The sequence below is a fragment of the Oryzias latipes genome, chromosome 16, assembly GCF_002234675.1.
Source record: "Oryzias latipes chromosome 16, ASM223467v1".
In the NCBI taxonomy this organism is placed as follows: Eukaryota; Metazoa; Chordata; class Actinopteri; order Beloniformes; family Adrianichthyidae; genus Oryzias; species Oryzias latipes.
The window spans coordinates 113,602-135,831 of NC_019874.2; the positions used below are offsets into that span (position 1 = coordinate 113,602).

General features: G+C 41.5%; 1 protein-coding gene across 1 annotated transcript in view; it reads right to left on the bottom strand.

Annotated features, from left to right (window-relative positions):
• phactr4 (phosphatase and actin regulator 4) overlaps window positions 1–22,230 on the bottom strand; it is a 126,930-nt gene that overhangs the window by 24,756 nt on the left and 79,944 nt on the right. Inside the window, exons 7-9 of the mRNA XM_023964259.1 lie at window positions 19,302–19,628; window positions 15,065–15,196; window positions 13,751–14,261 (exon numbers count right to left, since the gene is read on the bottom strand). Of these exons, the coding sequence (XP_023820027.1) occupies window positions 13,751–14,261; window positions 15,065–15,196; window positions 19,302–19,628 (970 nt within the window). The remainder of the gene's footprint in view (window positions 1–13,750; window positions 14,262–15,064; window positions 15,197–19,301; window positions 19,629–22,230) is intronic.

Sequence of the window (22,230 nt, forward strand, 5' to 3'; positions counted from 1 at the left end):
GACAAACCAGAGGTATGTCTGAATAAACTCCTTTTGTAATTTAGGCCAAACTTTATTCATTTTAATCATATTTCAAAATCTTTTGTGTTGGACCGAACGGAAAAGGAAAGGAGGGAAGAAGAATATCGTGTTTCATCGCTGACATTAATTGAACGAGCGCAAAGACAACTGACTGGGTTTATTCAGGAACTGAGTGAGTGAACTTTACAACCGCGCAGGCACAATTCTAACTGAGTAACCCCGCATTTTACAACTGCACGCCTGCAATCCAAACGGAGCCATGATCCTACGCGCTGACTTTGCTTTTGAGCGCTCCTTAGGTTTGCACGCAGTGTTAAGAGGGCGTTTTTGTCACTTGGGGGCGGTAACTTCTCTGGTTGATCTGATTGGCCGATATTTGCATGTCAAATCCGGCGAGGCAGCGGAGCAAGACTTTCTTTTTTCTGAGCAGGGGGTGGCTAACACGTGGCTCTCGAGCTGCATGCGGCTCTCTGCCTCTTATCATATTTTTCTATTTACCGTACTTTCATAACCATAAGGCGAACTTCAAAGTTTTACATTTTTTCCACAATCTACGGAGCTGCCATAATGTGTTGTTGTGTGACTTCGGTAAAGAGGACCTAGAGGAAAACAGCATGAGAACGGTATTAACACAGAGAGTGAAATACAAATGCATTTCAAAAGACAAAATATTGTTTTTTTTGCCTTTAAATCAGAGTTGTTCTCTTCAAACTGTGAATGCAAAGATGCAGCGAGCCGGCTGCAAATATAAAATCCATGTTTCGCAAGTGAGGACGCTGGAAAACAAATTCCGACAAGACAAGAAGACTGTTTGACTTCGGTTAACCCTTGTGCTATCCTATGGGGTCAAGATGACCTTTGATGTGTTCTTGCTACCATGACAAAGGTGGATAAAGGTGGAAAGAATTCATGTAATCCATGGACACCAGTGAAGATCACAAATCATTGAAGAAAAAAGGTTCAGAGCACTGTCTAGTGGGTCTAGATGACCCAACTCCCAACGTTAAAGAACCTAGGATAGCACAGAAACTAAGTAAAAGATCTGCAGCGCCTTGCCAATCTCCAGCCTAATTGTATAGTGCTGCTTCAGCGAGTGAAGGGGTAGGCAAGACATGTGAGGAAGGGCTGCCAGGTGTGTGTCAGGGAGGGGCATGTTCATCATATTTTCTGAATTAATTATTTTTTAAACTATTTTCTAAATGATTATGAACTGATGGATGCTATTGGTAAATAATGCGTCACACAGGCATTCATACATGAAAATGGGACAAAAAACCCCTTTGACTAAAAGGTCACTGTGGGCATCTGTATATCATGTTTTGTGATGTTTTCAATTGTTGTTTTTATTTGTTATTTTCAGCTTTAAAGGTTGACTATTATATCTGTCCGGGGAAAACAGATGACAAATATTAATGTTCACTCTCCCAGATAAATAAAACAAACTGAAATAAAAGGGAACTTCTAAAGGCAACAATAAAACACAGAACCACAGATGATTTGCAATTAAAACCAAAATGATTATCAGTACAAAAGAAGTTTCAAGTAAAATCATTTGTATTGATGAGGTAATCTGAGTGTTATTGATTTCAATTGCCATAGCCATTTATATAAAAAGAAAAATTTTCATCTCTAATTTACCATCTACAGAAAGAGTAACAAAATACACAGATTTGCTTCATTGAGCACCAGCGGTTTCTATTTAGCATCCCTTTCACTACAAGAACTATCAGGGCACTGTTTCCCACAATGCATTGTTTTGTAGTCATCAAGGCAGCTCGCAACCAGCGCAGTAGCAAACTTCCAATTGCGCGTCTAATGGGTAGTCTCCTTGCCCCTGCCCCTTTCTCGTGATATTTTCATGATGATGCACATGTGGCATCAGAGCAAAAAACTAACCAGCATACACCGTTTACAAGGCGATATGCGCAGTGCTGGGTCTGCCTGGGGGATTTCAAACACGCCAATTTTTGAACAGGCGGCAGGCAGAGAATTTGTCACGCGAATCGTGTTCGGTGTGAACGCAGATTTAAAGATTGCAGGGTATATTGATTCCAAGAGTAAAGAAATCAAATAAAGAAGTAAAACGGTGAAGGAAATCTGGAAGAATGAGGTCTGTGCTTATGTGAAAACAGAACCGCAGACAACACAGGCAGAAGGAACTTCAGGTTTTTCTTCTATTCAATTTACAGTACAAAGGTTTTTGAAGAAAAATCTCAAGTGCTGGGTGGCATTTATCAAAACCTAGATGCCCACATGTTCCAGAATCAAGACTTACTTTTTTTAATCTTTGTATTTAAATAGCATGAAGATAACCTTTACCCTCAAAAGTTTAGGTAAAAACTGGAGGCTAAATGAAAATGCAAACATTTCACTTGAGCCTCAAACAGGTTGGTTCGTGAAAACATTGTCTGACATTAGACTAGTCCATGGCCTGAAAAAAGTTTTTTGTTTTTTTTTACTTAAACAACTGAGCAAGCAAACAGATTTTATTGTTACAATTGGGGTTTATGGATCTTCAAACAGACTGAGTGAATATTTGTATAAACCCCTTTTGTATTTGAGGCTAAGCTTTATTTATGAAAATTAAATTTTTTTTCATTCCTTGTTGGACCGGACAGCAACAATACAAAAAAAATAGTCTGCACACAACTATTTAAGGGTTTGAAGTATAATCATGCATCAATGATTAAAGATTTATCTCCCAAGATTACTGCACACAGACAGGGACACACAATATTCATATTACCGATGTTCACGAAGAGGGGTGTAGAAAAATATAAGAAAAAAAAAAACAATACCCATGCCCGTATTTCCACTGCGCGGTTCAAGTGACCCCATTCCGATTTTTTCCTCTCATGTGGCACAGATCGGATATGACCGGTGAACGTGTAAGCAGGACAAAAGCGCATGGCTTCTGATTTTCTCAAATTGGGTTCAGGCCTCATTCATACACTGACCAAAAATATAAACGCAACACTTTTGTCATTGCTCCCATTTTTTATGGTATGAACTCATAGATGTGAAACATTTTCCACATACACAAAATAACCAGTTCTCTGAAATATTGTTCACAAATCTGTCTAAATCTGTGATAGGGAGCACTTCTCCTTTGCCAAGAACATCCATCCCACCTCGCAGGTGTGCCATATCAAGATGCTGATTAGACAGCATGATTATTGCACAGGTGTGCCTTAGACTGGCCAAAAGAAAAGGTTTGCCATTTGGACAACCTTCAAAATGTGCTTTTATTACTGTTATTATTGGTATTAAGGGCCTGCTCGCTCATAATTTTGCACCGGACCCCACCACAGAAACGGAGACGGAGGTCAGGACCCATCAGCCCCCGACCGAGGAGTAGGAGGAACAGAGAGCACGCAGAGGCGCCCCGGCCCCGGAAGGGACCCGCCCTGCCCCAAGGCGCACCGGGCCGATACCCAATGCCCCGACCGCTCGAGACCTACGCCGGCGACCAGACGAGAGGCACGCCAGCGCCCGGGAGTCCTGACCGATTGGGATGGGGGGGGGGGGGGGGTTTACTTAACTATATTTATTTATTTCCTCAATTGCTTTTACAAAAATTGTTTCCCTCTTATTTTTTTCTTCCCCTTTTTTATTTTTATTTATTTATTTATATTTATCATTTTTCCCCCCTTTTGACTGATCTATATTTGTCTCTTCTCTATTTATTTATGATTTTAAAGCCAGACAGAGAGCACTTGAGGTCAACTCCTTTAAATGTAACTGTTTTTATAATTGAAATTGTAATTGTATTAGTTGTCTGTGTTTGTAACTTTTTGCTGCCTCTTGGCAAGAACTCCCTTGTAAAAGAGGTTTTTAATCTCAATGGGACCTTCCTGGTTAAATAAATAAATGAATAAAATGTATTTATTTATTTAGTTTAGTCCCCTCCCCCCACTATCAACTCCCCGGCTTCTTGGTGAGTTGTTATGTGTACAAAGCGAGACTTGTCATGCTCTAGCATACATGGTATTGTTGTATCCCTGTCCCAAAAACCCCCACCCGAGCACGAGGCACCAGGCCCGCTGCGCAGTGCGGCAGAGGCACTGCAGAGCACACCAGCCCCCAAAGACCACACAGCCAGGGAGGAGCAGGTCTAGACACCACCCCCAGGGCCGTAGAACAGAGCCCCAGCCCCATGCAACCGGGTCCCCAATGGGAGCTCTGGTTCCCGGGCGCCTGAACCCCGGACCCATCAGACGTCCCTCGCCAACCACAAGCACCCCCATCCCCCCCAGGCAGCCGAGTGTTCCACCCTCACCCCCGGCCAAGCCAACAGGTGGTGCCCCAGGGCACAGGCAGGCCAATCAGGACCGCACCAACACACCCCCGGGACCAGAGACGACTGGGACCCAGCCCCGGACGCAGGCGAGCCCCCCCCAGACCAGGGGCAGTGCCGAGAAGCCGGGGCGCAGGTTGACCCCAGCTACACCTGGGGGATGAGACAGCAAAACCCCCCCAAGCAGGGTCCCCACGGGCACCCAACCCCCCATCCCCAACCCAGAGACCCCAGGGGCAAAAACCCCACCCCGTCCCAGGTAGTGATCCCACCCCAGAAGGCGGAGCTCCCAGACCCCTGTCCTCGAAAACCCTCGGCAGCCGGACCCAGACCTGAAGTTCTTCTATATTGTTTTTGTCCACTGCGGATGTTAACTCTAAGCTGACATGATCCAAAAGTAGGTTCTGATATTGATCATAACTGATGCTATTTTTACTCTTCCAATTAACTAACTAATTGTTTTTTTAGCTATGCAAAGGGCAGTAAAGATGACAGATTTCGATCTTTCCTCTAATCTGATGGCGCTCGTATCACCAAGTACACAAAGAGATGGCGAGGCTGTGATAGCGATGTCGAACCAGGTTGACAAATCTACACACACCTTCTGCCAAAACCAGGACACAGATGAGCAAAGCCACAGGCGTGTAGATAATGATCTGGGGTATTGCTGTTACAAAACCCACAAATGTCTGATTCTCTGAGACCCATCTTGAACATCATTTGTCCTGTAATGAGTTTTATGAAGAGTTTTAAACTGAATCAGATGCAGATTAGGACTTTTGGTTAGTCTAAAAGTGTTTGAGCAAATCTGTGACCAAAAAGAGTCGTCTGTATTAATACCAAGTCTGAATCCGACTTCTCTGTTGGCAATATGACTTGGTTTCAAATATTACTTAGAAAATATATATATTTTAGAAATTTGATGTTAGATTAAGAAATGTATTCACGGGGGTTCCGGTGACGTCACTCTACCGAATGGCAGCTTAACGCAGTAGCTCTCTCTATTTTATCGTCTTCACCCCGTAAAAACATCAGATTCTTCTAAGAAAAGGTCGGAAAATAGCATAGGAATAATCGGGGTGAACATGGGGAAAAAAGAAAAGCAGAAAGGGCTCACAGGGGAACGCACAAATGAGGAAAACGCCGCGGCGGCGCCAACACAACAACAACAACAAGAAGCTAATGCTATGGCTAAACCGGAGAAAGGGTCCGACTCAGCGTTAGCCACAATACTCGGGGAAATACGCGATTTCCGCAGAGAATTCCAAGACTTCAATTCGGATTCGGCAAGTATCAGTAACAAAATAGCCGGAGACCCGAATTGATAAAGTGGAAGACCGAGTACAAAACGTGGAGCATGTAATGTTAAAGATGCTAAAGATTGTCGGCGAACAGGAAGAGAAAATTGTGGACCAGGAGAGTCGGGCCAGGAGAAAGAATTTAAGACTCTACAATGTTCCTGAGGGAGCAGAGGGATCCTCCATGCAGGAATTTGTGGAAAAAACAAAAGATTTTTTAAATCTCTCTCAAGACACCAATCTGGGCATTGAAAGATCACATCGGGCCCTCGGTGCAAAGAGGAGCGGAACAGAAACTCCCCGCTCGATTCTGATACGGTTTGTCAGCTTCACAACCAAAGAAGATGTTTTACGCAAAGCCTGGGCAAAAAAGACTGTTCTTCTGAACGGAAGAAAAATATATTTTGACCAGGATTATGCCCCAGCCATTCTATGGAAACGGAAGGACTATGCTGAAGCAAAAAAGGCTTTAAAACAACAAAACATCAGATTCCAGATGCCATATCCAGCCAAACTGAGGGTTTTCTACCAGGATGGAACTGTGCTCTACTCTACTGCGGAGGAGGCTTCCAGGTCAGCGATGTTACACCAAGGGAAACCCTGACGGAGCAGCTGTCCCGAACAGCCTGGGAGATGATGGGAACACAGCAGCAGCAGCAGCGAGACACAGAGGAGCACCGAGAGGAAATTATCCGCAAGAAGCTTCAAGCTTTTAGGAGGCGTTCCCCCGCTTCTGCAGAGGATCAGTGAGGACGAACAGTCCTCCTGTTAAAGTCTGTGAGTACTTTTCCCCTAACAGCTGAATGTATGCAAGAAGAGAGACAACGGAGAAACGAGTATTAAAAACATAATCAGGGGCCCTTTTCCCAGGAGGAAGGGTTTTCCCCTGTTGGTAGGACTTGAACTACATCCGTGTCAGGGTCTGACAGAAACGACCCCAACCTCAGAATCACATACTTTACTTCTTTGTTTTTTTTGTTACTACAGTTCTTTGTTCTTGTTCATTAAGGGAGTTGACCAGTCAAAAAGGTATCTATATTTTGAAATGTGCAATTTTTTTTCCAGAGTGATGAAAGGTATTAAAGTTATTTCTTTTAATGTCAATGGACTCACAAATCCTATTAAGCGTAGCAGAGTTTTGACTAAGATGAAGAAAGAGCAAGCACAAGTGGTGTACTTACAAGAAACTCATCTAAATGATGAGGAACATGAAAAATTAAAGAAAATGGGCTTCACAAATATGTTTTTCTCCTCATACATATCTGGCCGTAGGCGAGGCGTGGCAATTTTAATCTCCAAAAATGTGAATTTTGAAAAGTCTTTTGAGATTAAGGATAAAGAAGGTAGGTTTGTTTTAGTCCGGGGAATGATAGATGGTAATCTAATTACATTTATGAATGTATATGCACCACCAGGAAGCGACTTGAGTTTCTTTAAAAAAATTATTAATATAATGGTAACAGAAACCCGAGGTCTATTGATTTGTGGTGGAGACCTAAACATCAGACTGAGGCCGGACTTGGATAGTTCTAGTGGGAGAATACAAGAGCCAAATACTTTATATAAAAAAGTCTCTACACTCATGGAGGAGGTGGGTTTGATAGACATATGGAGAGAACTTTTCCCTACAAGGCGAGACTACTCCCACTACTCGGCTCCACATTCAATTAATACCAGAATAGATTATTTCCTAACTTTTGGTAAAGATAAGGATACAATCCAAAGATGTGAAATGGGGTCAATAGATGTAAGCGACCATGCACCATTATATCTAACTATTCATCTAAACACATGTCCAAAACTATTCTCTTGGAAATTAAATTCACTCCTTCTTAAAGACACAAATATGAAAAAAGAAATAACAAAAGAAATGAGCGATTTTCTTAAAATAAATGATAATGGAGAAGTGTCATTTCCAATTCTATGGGACACATTAAAGGCAGTTATGAGAGGGAAAATTATCTCAATCGCCTCCCATAGGAAGAAAATGCGTTATAGAAAGGCTGAAGAATTACAAAAGAAGTTAACACAACTAGAAAGCAAACATAAAAAGAACCCTTTAACAAGCACACTGCAACAATTAAAAGAAGTAAGAAACAAAATAAATAATCTGAGTACACAAGAGATAAAGAAAAAATTAATGTATCTGAAACAGAAATACTATGAAGGTGGATCCAAATCAATGAAAATTTTAGCATGGAAACTAAAAAAGAAAATCGCTGACAGCACTGTAATCAAAATCAAACATCCAGAAACCGGAAATATCATGACCAAATTGAGTGAAATGCATGGGGCGTTTGAAGCATTTCATAAAAACTTATACTCCAAAGTAACTGGTGGGACGGAGGACGAGATTGATCATTTTCTTAACTCCATAAACCTACCAACTCTGAACGAAGAGCAAAATGAGAGAATGACAGCAGAGGTCACAGAAATGGAACTTAGGAAAGCCACAAGTCGTCTAAAAACCAATAAATCGCCGGGCTCTGATGGCTTTACCGCAGAGTGGTACAAGGAATTTAAGGACGAGTTGATCCCTATAATGCTTCAGACATTCAACTGGGTGTTAAAGAAATCCCAAATACCACCAATTTGGAACGATGCCATTATTTCTGCCATTCCCAAAGAAGGTAAAGATAAATTTGAGTGTGGCTCATATAGACCAATCTCCGTCCTTAATATAGACTACAGACTGTTTAGCTCAATTATGGCCAGGCGAATGGAGGAATTCTTACCCAATCTGATAAGTAACGACCAGACTGGATTTATAAGAAACCGGCAGACACAAGATAATATACGCAGAACCCTGCATATAATAGAGCAGATACAAATATCTAAAAATAAAGCTATGCTCATGAGTATAGATGCGGAAAAAGCATTTGATTCAGTAAATTGGGACTTTCTGTATAGAGTATTGACTAAATTTGGGTTTCATAACATAATTATTGAAACAGTGAAGGCTCTGTATGCCAATTCCACGGCAAGAGTTAAAGTTAATGGTTACCTCTCAAACAGCTTTACTATCCAGAGAGGAAACAAACAAGGTTGCGCCTGGTCTCCACTTTTATTTGCCTTATATTTAAAGCCACTGGCACAATCAATTAGACAAAACAAGGATATCAAAGGAATAAACATCCAAGGAAAGGAACACAAACTCGCGTGTTACGCAGATGATATATTAATATATTTAGAACAACCTACAAAATCTTTACCTGAACTGATGAATCTGTGCAAACATTTTGGAAACTTATCTGGGTATAAAATTAATATGGACAAAACTCAAATACTTGCTTACAACTACAGCCCTCCAGCCGTTTTGGCGGCGTAATACCCAATGAGATGGCAGACAAAATCAATAAAATATTTAGGTGTAAACATACCTAAAAACCTGAATAAATTATATGAGGAAAATTACATCCCACTACATAAGAAGATAGTGGAGGATGTAAAACGTTGGAACTTGATTCCTTTTCTTTCTTTATATTCAAGAATTGAATCCATCAAAATGAATATTTTACCAAGATTACTCTATCTTTTCCAGACACTACCTATAAATATCCCTCAAAACCAATTTCATGAATGGGATAAAATCATATCACGTTTCATATGGGGAGGTAAGAGACCAAGAGTTCGCCTTAAAACGCTACAATTCCATAAAAATGAAGGAGGGTGGGGCCTGCCTTCTCTAAGGGATTATTTTCGAGCAGCTCAAATGAAAACGGTGATTAACTGGTGTGATGTGAACTGAAACGCTAAATGGAAAGACATGGAGGAAAATTTGATCACTATTCCCATACAAGCAGTTCTGGTGGACTCAAATATCCAAAAACATATTGACAATATTTGCAATCCGTGGGTTAAGTGTACACTCTCTATATGGAAAAACGTAGTTAAAGAATTAAAACTAGAAAACGACCTCTCAATATTCAAATGGTATGCCTATGATTCTAATTTTGCCCCAAACAAATTGGATTCACGTTTTAAATATTGGTCCACCAAAGGGCTATCAACATTTGGAAGCTTGATTAAGGATGGCAAGGTAATCAGTTTTGAAACGTTGAAAGAAAAATACAGTTTGGAAAAGCAGGACTTTTATAGATACCTACAAATAAGGCATTATATAAACACAAAGATTGGAGTAAAGGTTGAAACTAAAAGAGATCTGGTTGACATAATTACAAAGGCATATAAAGGTGATGTTATTAGAAAACATATTTCTGCTCTGTATGCGTTTTTGATAAGCAAGAATCCTCACTCGACTGAATATGTGAAGACATTGTGTGAGAAAGAGGCCGGAGTGAACATAACACCGGACGAATGGACATCAATATGGAAACAACAATGGAAATGTACTGCTTCACAAAGATGGAGAGAATATGGATGGAAAAATCTGATCAGATTCTTTATCACACCACTTCAGAAGACTCATTACGATGGAAACCCTCCGTTATGTTGGAGAAAATGTGGAAACCAATGAGCACATCATGTTCACATCATGTGGGACTGCCCTCTCATTAGGGTTGGGCGATGTCCCTTAAATTGGCTGTTGACGATGTTTGCTGTCAACCATCGGGATGGACGATGACATCGTCGGGGGGGGGGGGGGGGGGGGGGTATTTTTTACATTTTTCGTTCGTTCATGTTTCGTTCGTTATATAATTGCTAATCGTTATTTTGCTTTTTTCATTTTATTTCCCAACTAATGGTTAATCCGCGATGATCCAGTATAAACTGAGGGAAGTGACTTTAACAAAAAAAAGCGGTATGTGTGGGAGATTTAAGACTGCGATCCGTCCCGCAGCTCTAGGGGTACAAGCAACCGAACTCAGAACCGGGTCTAAAAGTGTGTGTCTGAGCACAGCTCGGATCGTCAGCACACACAGCGGTTTGAGCTTCAAAGCAGAAATGTCGCTCAGTCCTTAGAAAACATTCAAACAATCACGTGGATTTGTGTTTCCAGTCGTGTCCCGACTAAATAAAGGCTGATGTTATTCTTACATGTTTACGTGCAGCCAGCAAGCAGCACCACCCAAAGCTAATGTTGTTAGCCCGTGTTAGCATACTGCTAATCCTGGCTTCGTTCAGAAAGAGCTCTGACCACACGGATTAAAATTCAAATGATGAGCGAACAGGTGCTTCATAATAACCGTAACATTATTAAAAGCACGTTTAGAAGATCGTCTCGTATTTTACCGAGCTGACGTGTCAATGTATATAGCCGCTCGGCGCTGTTTAAGATTGTTTTGTATTGAATTGTTACATTCAATAAAGTTTGAAAAAAAAAGCCGCTCGGCGGAAGTTATATCCCCTTCCGGTTTTCAAACCCTACTGCGCATGTGCGAATGATTTATTCCGACGGAAAGTGTGACCTTAGTGAACGTTTTTATATTCTGAAAACATTTTTCTGGGCCCATGAACACGGTTGGATTCTAATCCGACCATTGATCCCATCAAGATATTTTGCACATGTAACCGCGGCTTATGGTGTCGACTCGCAACGTGGCGGGGGCGTGGCATCACGATGGTGGTCTCTCCTATAGTTCAATGTTCTTATATTTTGTTAAAAAAACAAAAAAAACAAAAAAAACACTTTTCTATGTTTGTGTATTAAGAACTTCTATGCAAATTCAAATTATAATGTTTATTGTACTGTTTTGTACTGTAAAACTGAAAACATAAATAAATAATAAAAAAAAAAAAGAAATGTATTCACTGTATCAGGGAGTGTCATATGACTTGGATCAAACCTTGTACTTATTAGGGATTTCAGTTACAGATATTCTAAAATAAAATGTATTACTTAATTCATACCATCCTTTTAGGTTTTCAAAAGATACAAATGTATTATCTTGAATGATATGTTCTAGATGTTTAATTCTGTTAGTCTTCCATAACACACTTTGACCTCAGTGAGATTAAAATGTGGATTCATCACATTACTGGTAGTCTAACTTAAAAAAATCATAAATAGGAAATTAAGATATTACTAAAAGTAGGAACTTAAAGCGTTTAAAATATTTTTCGTGCTATAGAAGAACTAACACACCAACAAACACACAGAGATTTAAAAATAGAATACAAGAATTACTGTTTAAAAGACATTTTCAATTTATTGACAGCAAGCCAACAGAAAAATCAAAGCGCATTAAATTTACGAGCCAGTGCAAAATGCATTTTTCAGAGGCTTAATACAATTCTTTAGGTAAAGATCAGAAAATGCATATTATGAAATGAGCAGCATCTTTTCAATAAAGATTTCCATTTTAATGTTGGATTCAGAATGGACACATTTGGTCCGCTTAAAGTGGACCAGAGTTCGTTTTTCACTAAGCTTTGGTTAGCGCGGAGATTCCTCAGTCTAAATACAATCAGTCCTCGGAGCGGAACAACTGAACCAAAACGGCCACCGTAGCCGACGTGTAGCAATAAAGCAACGATTATGTGTTATAAAAAAGAAAAAAGGGTTCAACTTTTTACTTGTTACTACCTTTATTTTAACACAGCCGTACCAAAGTAACAAGTAAAAAGTGTTTATATTCAAAACTGGTAATCAAAATATAAAGTTTAATAAGTTCACTTAAAGGATTGTAAAGTGGAGCACCTTCGTCTTTGGCCAATGACAGATGAGATCTTTAGTCATATGGTTTTGTTTACAAGCTTTGGTCTGTAACAGAATAGTCCGCTTGATGCCAGTCTGAATACAGACCAAACGCAAGGTTTGAGACTCAGACAAATTAGCCAGACTCAATCAGGAGCAAACCTCAAACCTTTTTCAGATACGGTACTAAACCAAAATAAAACTTCCGTCAGTATCAGAAAATAAACAAAATGGAAATAATCGAAGTTCTGCCTGCAGCCCAGTACCAAGTAGCCCGCGGATCGGCACCGGACAGCAGCCCACCGGGCCGCGGACCGGTACTGGGCCGCGGGACACTTGGTACCGGTCCGCGGGAAATTTTAGGACCGGGACGCACAGAAAGAAAAAATAATTTCCATTTTATTGTTTTCTTTCTTTGAAAAAAACGTTTTATTTTGAAAAGTGACCGGATTCTCTCTGTTACATCAGTCACATTTAAAGCACGTCAAAGTCGCGACACCAAACATCACGTGATACACCTCAACCACCCATGGTAAACGTGTTTTGCGTTGTACCGGTCCGCAGTGACAAAAAGGTTGGGACCACTGCCCTAAGGCATAAATATAACTTCCCCAGCTTCTGTTCTCTCTCCAGGTACCTAAATGTGAGAAAATGCACAATCAGTTTTTAATGAAGAAATATGAATGTTTGTGGTTAAATGGGCAACAAAAAGTGTTTTTAAAAATGTATTAAAATATTTATTAAAGCATTAGAGGAACTTAATAAAAGTGTTATAAATACAGTAGTGAAAGTATTTATTAGAATCTTTGTTTGCTCTCACCTGGAGGAAGGAGGCAGCAGTAAAATGCTCAGCAGTGGTTTGTGTCCACAACTTTCTACTAAAGCCTGGAAGGCAGAGGCTGCACTTTCAGGTGACATGGACAGCTGCCCACGTCATCTTCAGTGAGTTAGAAGATGTCACTTTTCCTCACGGAACTACAACATCTCCAATAAAACAAAAATCCACCCTCTTCACGAGTGTTCATCCATGTCATTTTTTTAATGATACTTGGCTGGGTGTAGGACTTTCACGCAGGAAAGCTGGGTTTGATGCCCAGAGCGTGCAATGAGCTAAAGAAAAAACCAGTGTGGGTCCTTAGGCAAGACCTTTTGCCTATCTGAGTCTCTCTGTGCCTTTAAAATACAGTTTTGTGTCAGAAAGGGCATTCAATGTAAAAGCTCTGTGCCAAATCACCTGCTGATTTGCTGTGGCGAATGCAAGGTTAAAAAGAAAACTTGATAACCAATCACAGCTTTAATTAATGATTGATAGCAAGTCCAACAGCACAGTGGGATATAAAACGGATGCTTGGTTTTCCCTTTCAATTTTTTTCTGCGCTTCAGAATTTTGATGTAAAAACAGAAAGCAGATGCATCGGATGAACGCTGTGATCATTTCACTGCAGCAGTGGACATTTCCGCCCACTGCTGCAGTGGAGATGCAGAATCACACACACATTTCTGAATGTTTTTTGTTCGACAAATGAAGAAACTCACAGTTTTAGAGGTTGGATGCTGACGGGCAGAGGACGGCCACGCTCTCCCTGGTAATCCGGGGGGGTTTCAAACAGCAGAGCGTGGGCCCGCTGCAACCCATCTGGGTGTGGCTGGGCCGGCCCAGGACTGGAAAGTGCACGCTGGATCATGATGTGCAGCGGGACGGGGGCCGGGTGCTGAGGGGACTCGTTGGTGGGGCTTGGCAGGTCGAAAAGCATTGGGATGGGTTGGGGCAGTGGGTGCGGGTAGGAGTGCTGATGGTGGAGGTGGTGGGAGTGTATTTGCTGGCGGGGTGGGGAGGGGGGAATGTGAGTTGGCAGAGGAGGGGAGGGAGGAGGGGGCATCTGGAACCCCACAGATAGGCTGCTGTGGTCTTCTAGGGAGTGTGGGGAAGGGCTCAAAGCAGAGTCTTCTATGCCGCGCTTGGTGATCGGGGTGGTCCTTTTAGGAGGCATGGGGGGAGAGGGCTTGGCGACATGACTGGCGCCCCCTGTAGTCTGAGTGAAGTCACCTACAAATAAAACACATCTTATGCATAAATGTTTAGTGCTGATGCTTGGAGGGACCTAATGGCAAGTTCTTTATTATTCACAGGCCATTTGCCTCTGTGATGTGAGGCACCAGTCAGGAGAGATTGAACCACTGAGAGCACGAGTACAGGGAGAGGAATCACAGGGTTGCACTAGAAATGAAGCATATGCAGTGCAAGCCCTCACATCACAGATCCAAAACACAAACATGCTCAACCTCAAAGCTTTGTTATGTGCAAAAGTTTCCAAATAAAAGATTTTGTGCAAAACTTCTGCTCATTTCAAGCACATTATCTACAGTACATTTTCCATATGGCCTTTGAAAACCATGTAGAGCAGCACTGGTCCTAAAAGCAGAGCAGTGCTACAGAGGCACAGTGTGAGTTATAACATGCAGTTGACTGCCCTGCGATGGATCACATCGCCCCTTCCTTCACTTCTTTTCTGCCCTGTGTTCCCTCTCTTTCATCTGTCCAGCCCCCTGAGCAGAAAGCGAGTGTATTAGTGCTTCCAACATGGATGCCTTGTCCTCCACAGCTGCAGCTCGCTCAAACAGTCAACTGGACTCACGCAGGCTCTCCTACACAAAAAGCGCACTCATTGTCAGCCCGTTATTTGCATGCGGCTCCTATCAACTTCACCTGAAGAAAAGCATTAAGGGCTGATTAGCAATTTACAGACATGTTGGCAGTTTGAAAGACATGACATGGTGAAGGAAGCAGACTCTGGAAGGGGCAGTGCAGAGACTGGTACCCAGGCTGAGACACCAGGGGCGTCCTTTTACCTGAGCGCAGGCCTCCGGCCCGCCGGCACAAGTACACCGGCAGGGACAGGTAGACATCATAGTCACACTCTCGCTTCCAGCAGGACCAGTAGAGCGGAAGCTGTGCGTTTTCTCCCCCCTGCAGGGCAGAGACTAACAAGGAGGAGACGAGGGCTTTCAGCTAAGGCTTTAAAAGAACTCAGCTACATGGAGGTTTAAAGTCCCACTCCAACCATCTTTTGATCTCTTGTAAAAGTGCCCCCAGTGGTCTCTTCATTATAATTATGCAGTTTGTGGCCAAACAAAATAAAAAAAACCTGTAATGTTTTTTAGGATATAGTCTGCAGAGCGACATCAGTTCAGTAGAAATTTGCGTTAGAGTTGTGGACGGGCCAGTTGGCACAGAGTAAGTATTCTCCCTTTTTATACACTCTTCCGTTAGCTTGGTTTTCATTGTCTGAGCTGGCATTTGGTTTAAAACTGTACAGGATAGCTCCAACATTGCTCACTGTGTTTGTTGCACCGATAATGTTAGCTTGGAGTTGTGAGGGGCTGTAAGCTAGTGGGAGAGAATCTAAACAAGGGTCTCATGGGAAATCTGTGCAGGATTACTCACCACCAACAGTCCCCCCCCATAACTTGGAGGTAAATTTCTAATGGAATACTGCTGCTGCACATCCTATGTCTTAGAAAAGACACAGGTTTTTTTCATTTTGGCTGTGAAAATTGACCACTGGAAAAACTTTGAAAATAGATCAAAAGGTAATCGGAGTGAGACTTTTCACACTCTGTTTTAGAGCAGATTTGAAATACATAAAGAATTCCCAGAAATTTGTACTAATTTTTTTGCATATTTGATATCAAGGAGGTTTAATGCCCTTTAAGTAATGTCAGCTGTGGGTTGTCAAGGTTCCTAAAAGCCACTTCATACCGCAAAAATTAGTCTGCAGCATTTCATGTAGAGTGGGGCAAAAAAGAATTGTCAGCCACTACTTTTTCAAGTTCTCATCACAGGCATGCTTAAACTACAAGAGACAAAATGAGAAAAAAATCCAGAAAATCCCATTTTCTGATTTTTAAATAATTTATTTGTAAATTACGGTGGAAAATAAGTATTTGGTGAACAAAAGTTCAACTCAGTACTTTGTTATATACCCTTTGTTGGCAATGACAGCTGTCAAACATTTTCTGTGAGTCTTCACAAGGTTTTCACAAACTGTTGCTGGTATTTTGGCCCATTTATCCATGCAGATCTCCTCTAGAGCAAACATGGACTTTCAACTCCCTTTCTAAAGATTTTCTATGGGGTTGAGATCTGAAGACTGGCTAGGCCACTGCAGAACTGTGAAATATGTCTTACAAGGCACTCCTTTGTTACCCGGTCAGTGTGTTTGGGGTTGTTGTCATGCTAAAAGACCCAGCCATGTTTCATCTTCAATGCCCTTGCTTATGGAAGGAGGCTGTCACTCAGAATCTGATTATACATGGCTCCATTCTGACACAGTGTGGTGTTTTTTCTGTTCTGTTTCCTGACTGCCTCTGTGTTTTGCAGGTCAGCTGTCACTCCTCCTGGATGGCCCCTCCCTTTCCTGCCTGGTCTTCTCTGTGGAGGAGTGCACAGCTGCCTGAACTTTGCAATCATGCTTATTTAAGTTGATGCTACTCAGTCTTCAGTGTCTGTGCGTCCCTGTTAAGTCAGTGGTTTTCCTACTCAGCCGACACTGAGGTCTGTTTTGTCCTTTGGCCTTTTTCTGAGCTTAGTTGTTCCCTTTTTTTGCCTTTTGCAGTTTTCCCTCTCTTGAGGAGTTTTTTGTGTTTTTGTGATCCCACCTTGTGGCGCTTTCTGTTAGCATTAAATCGCCCCTAAGCGCATTGCTGAGTCTCAGCCTGATTTCTATCTGCACTTGGGTTTCCGTCCCTCCAGCCGTGACACATTCATTCTTTCCTTTACACGGATCAGTCGTCCTGGTCCTTTTTCTGAAAAACAGCCCCAAAGCATGATGTTTCCACCCCCATGCTTTATAGTAGGTATGGTGTTCTTTGGATCCAGCTCAGTATTCTTTCTCCTCCAAACACGATGAGTAGAGTTCTTACCAAAAAGGTCTATTTTTGTTTCATCTGACGATAGGACATTCTCCCAGTCCTAATCTGGATCATCCAAATGCTTTCTAGCAAACTTTAGACGATGTGCACATGTACTGGCTTTAGCAGGGGGACACGTCTGGCACTGCAGGGTTTGAGTCCCTGGGGACGTAGTGTGTTACTTTGTTACTTTGGTCCCAGCTCTAAGCAGGTCATTCACTAGGTCCCCTGTGTGGTTCTAGCATTTTTGCTCACAGTTCTTGAGATCATTTTGACCCCACAGGGTGAGATCTTGCAGGGAGCCCCAGATGGAGGGAGATTATCAGTGGTCTTGTATGTCTTCCATTCCCTAATAATTGCTCCCACAGTTGATTTCTTCACACCGAGATGTTTACCTGTTGCAGATTCAGATTCAGTCCCAGCCCTGGTGCAGGTCAACAATTTGGTTTCTGGTGTCCTTAGACAACTCTTCGGTCTTGGCCACAGTGGAGTTTGGAGTGTGACTTTGAGGTTGTGGACAGGTGTCTTTCTATAGATAACAAGTTCCAACAGGTGTCATTAATACAGGTAACGAGTGGAAGACGGAGGATCCTCTACAGAAGAAGTTACAGGTCTGTGACCTAAATAAGTGACCAAATACCTATTTTCCACCATAATTTACAAATCAAACAATGGGATTTTCCGGATTTTTTCCATTTCTCTCATAGTTGAGGTATACATTTGATGAAATTTACAGGCCTCTCGTCTTTTTAAGTGGAAGAACTTGCACAATACTTTTCTGTCCTACTGTATTACAGTAGATTTTACTTGTGCTCTTTTAGTGTGTTGCTGTGTTGTTTAAGTCTAAATATTTTGTTCACAAAACCTCTTGACCTTAATAATCAGTGGAACTCCATGACCAGGTATACATTCAGTCTGAGGACTGCTTGTTAAATGAAATGCAAAAGTCTTGCACACAAAAACAACAGCTTTTCATGAAAGCTTTGGATATGAACATACAGTACTTATTAATAAAAATAAAGATCTTTTTATCTACTAAAATGGGCAATAAAGAGTGAAATTCACAACATTATAAACTTGGGGGAATTATTGCATTGGTATATATAACATTTTTTTAAAAACAGATGAAGTTTTAATTTTTGCAAAGAGTGACTGAAGTTCTACTATTATTGTTTTTAAACTCCTATATATCTTTTTTTATTGTATCTGCTTATATGAAAATATGATACTGATTTAAGAAAGAAACATCTGTTTAAATGTGCTGAAATGCAGCTTGTTTCCTTAAAGATGTGTTCACACTAAATGCGATTTGCACGTCAAATTCTGGTTGAACTTTTAGCGCGTGATCAATGAACGCCAGATTTGTACATAGAGCCAGCGATTTCACTTAAATACTTGCGTAGCGACACCCAACCACAGGCGTTCCAGATGGGGAAGCCCAAAATTCTGGTCTATGCTCGTTTCCAAAGACATGTCATTGAAAGTGGCCACTTAAACGCGCGTCGACGCAGCTGGTCTATATGCACCAATATTCTTTTTTTTATTTATTTTTTTTACTATTCACTAGCGCTTGTCTGCTACCTACAGTGGGATGAAGCTTGATGTGAAAACGAGCGTCCCTGATACCAAAGCCCAACATTGTGGTGTGTGTTTCCATACGCCATTTATCATTTAATGGAAATTGGCCGCTTGAACATGAGTCGACGCAGCCAGAGTTTAAGCACCTTAACATTGAAACTGGCCGCCTCTGCCGCGCGAATCGTGTTTGGTATGAACGCACCTTTACAGGCTCCCAAAACTCTACAGTAGTGTTAGATCTCAAAAGAACAACCTCATAACAAGGTACAAAACCCACCAGATGTGCTGCAGTGAGAACAATTATTCAAATCAGGAAACTTTGATGAAGTGGGAATTCAAGCGCACTGTTAAATGAGACAAATGTACAGTAAACAAGGCAAGGCATCCGCCCAAAACCAAGAGTGTCTGTAATCCTTGCAAAACCTTACAAAAGTATTTCAAGCGTAGCTTTAACTAACTAGGAAGAAGCGGTTAAAGTGTCCAGATAACATCATTACCGGGATGTGTGAATGACCACAAATCTTTCTCTAGTATCAATTGCGCAATAAATTGTAAATACTTCCTGTGGTGGACATTCCACATTTGTGGAGGCACTTACCCAGCGTTCCTGCATTGCCTCGGTTCATGGGCTTGGGTGGAGGCACTGGGGGCTGCTTGACTGCCTGAGAGGTGGAAGTCAAAGTAACCTGCTGAGTGCTGGTCCCTGCAGAGGACACCAACCGAACAGGTTTGGAAGTCACAGCCGACAGAGACGAGTACTGAGTGGTGGGGTGGTTGGACAGTGTTCGAGTTGAACCCTCACTTCCTGGTTCTGGGGTGGAGCTTATGAGCCATTTTGGAGGTATGACTGACTGTTTAGGTGGCAATGGTTCTCGCAAAGTGTCCTGAACACCCTCTGGGTCAGGCAAAAAATGGCTGTCCGACTCTGCGAAAAAAAGAGCAACAAAGACTTTTTTTCAAAGCTGTGAAGAAGCTTAAGAAGCTGTGACAAATACACCTGTTTAAGAAAGTACTACTTCATTACCTCGTCATAGATTTTTGGACACCTTTTACCAAAAGTACATTAAAAGGGCCTATATCAGGGGTGTCAAACTCATTTTCCCCGAGGGCCACATCAGGACAGTTGTCCTCAAAGGGCCAGATAGAACTTATACATGTAACTAAATGTAATGAAAAGTAAATGTAACTACTCCTTAATGTTAATTAACTCATTATTTATTCATCATAACCTTTTAAAGTGACAATTAAAAAAACAAGTTTGCTTGTTACTCTAGCATAAATCCTTTGACATTTGATTCTGTCAGGTTAGGTTACATGGACGGTGTTTAAGTCCTAATGTATAGTTGCCCAATCTGAAATTTCAAGTCAGATTCCCCCTAGACATGAATAAATACACAACAATTTTTATTTTGAGAAATTAAAAACTTTTATGCTCTCGCGGGCCACATAAAATGACACTGAGGGCCACATTTTGCCCCCGGGCCTTGAGTTTGACACATGTGGCCTATATCATGCTACTCTCAAACCTTTTATAGTAAACCATGTACAGTACAGACCAAAAGTTTGGACACACCTTCTCATTCAAAGAGTTTTCTTTATTTTCACGACTATGAAAATTGTAGATTCACACTGAAGACATCAAAACTGTGAATTAACTCATGTGGAATTCTATACATAACAAAAAACTGTGAAACAACTGAAAATATGTCATATTGTAGGTTCTTCATAGTAGCCACCCTTTGCTTTGATTACTGCTTTGCTCACTCTTGGCATTCTCTTGATGAGCTTCTAGAGGTAGTCACCTGAAATGGTCTTCCTATAGTCTTGAAGGAGTTCCCAGAATGCTTAGCACTTGTTGGCCCTTTTGCCTTCACTCTGCGGTCCAGCCCACCCCAAACCATCTCCATTGGGTTCAGGTGACTGTGGAGGCCAGGTCATCTGGGGCAGCCCCCCATCACTCTCCTTCCAGGTCAAATAGTCCTTCCACAGCCTGGAGGTGTGTTTGGGGTCATTGTCCTGTTGAACAATAAATGATGGTCCAACTAAACGCAAACCGAATGGAATAGCATGCTGCTGCAAGGTGCTATGGCAGCCATGCTGGTTCAGTATGCCTTCAATTTGGAATAAATCCCCAACAGTGTCACCAGCAAAGCACCCCCACACCATCACACCTCCTCCTCCATGCTTCATGGTGGGAACCAGGCATGTAGAGTCCATCCGTTCACCTTTTCTGCGTCGCACAAAGACACGGTGGTTGGAACCAAAAATCTCAAATTTGAACCATCAGACCAAAGCAGAGATTTCCACTGGTCTAATGTCCATTCCTTGTGTTCTTTAGCCCAAACAAGTCTCTTCTGCTTGTTGCCTTTTTTTAGCAGTGGTTTCCTAGCAGATATTCTAGCATGAAGGCCTGATTCACACAGTCTCCTTTGAACAGTTGTTGTAGAGATGTGTCTACTGCTAGAACTCTGTGTGCCATTGACCTGCTCTCTAATCTGAGCTGCTGTTAATCTGCCATTTCTGAGGCTGCTGAATCGGATGAATTTATCCTCCGCAGCAGAGGAGACTCTTGGTCTTCCTTTCCTGGGGGGGTCCGCATGTGAGACAGTTTCTTTGGAGCACTTGATGGTTTTTGGGACTGCACTTGGGGACTCTTTCAAAGTTTTCTCAATTTTTCAGACTGACTGACCTTCATTCCTTAAAATAATGATGGCCACTCGTTTTTCTGTACCGTTTTTCTGTACTTAGCTGTTTTTTTCTTGCCACAATCCAAATTCTAACAGTCTATTCAGTAGGACTATCAGCTGTGTGTCCACCTGATATCTGCACAACACAACTGATGGTCCCAACCCCATTTAGAAGGCAAGAAATCCCACTTATTAAACCTGACAGGGCACACCTGTGGAGTGAAAAACATTTCAGGTGACTACCTCTAGAAGCTCATCAGGAGAATGCAGTTTTGATGACTTCAGTGTGAATCTACAATTTTCATAGTCAGAAAACTTTTTGAATGAGAAGGTGTGTTCAAACTTTTGGTCTGTACAGTATGTGATAATATAGTACCTTTGGCACACAAAGGAACAATTTTTTAAGTAAAGTTTAGTTCTTTTTTTAAAGTTCTTTTCCAACCCGGAAGTAAGATGACACAATCTCTATGAAGTGATATTTATGCCGACACATTGAAAAACAAAACATTCTAAGAAGCAAAGGAAAACATTAAATATTTGCTATTAAAATTTTTTTTTGCTTTCAAAAAAATATTTTTGCATTTACAACACAAATATTTCCACATGAATTGTGTCTCACCTCACTTTTTCACTACCTATAAATTTGCATTTAAGTTTAGCTTGTTATATTTGCCGTCAAACAGCCTGTTGATTGGTCTAAATTCTATCCAATCAAGTGTCTAGTATTGACGTGCTTGGAGGCAAACACAGACTTTGTATCGGTTCTGTTATAGATTGGGACTTTTTCCCATTTCTCTCTGAGTAAAACCCAAAAGGAGAAACAAAGGCACAAAATAAAAC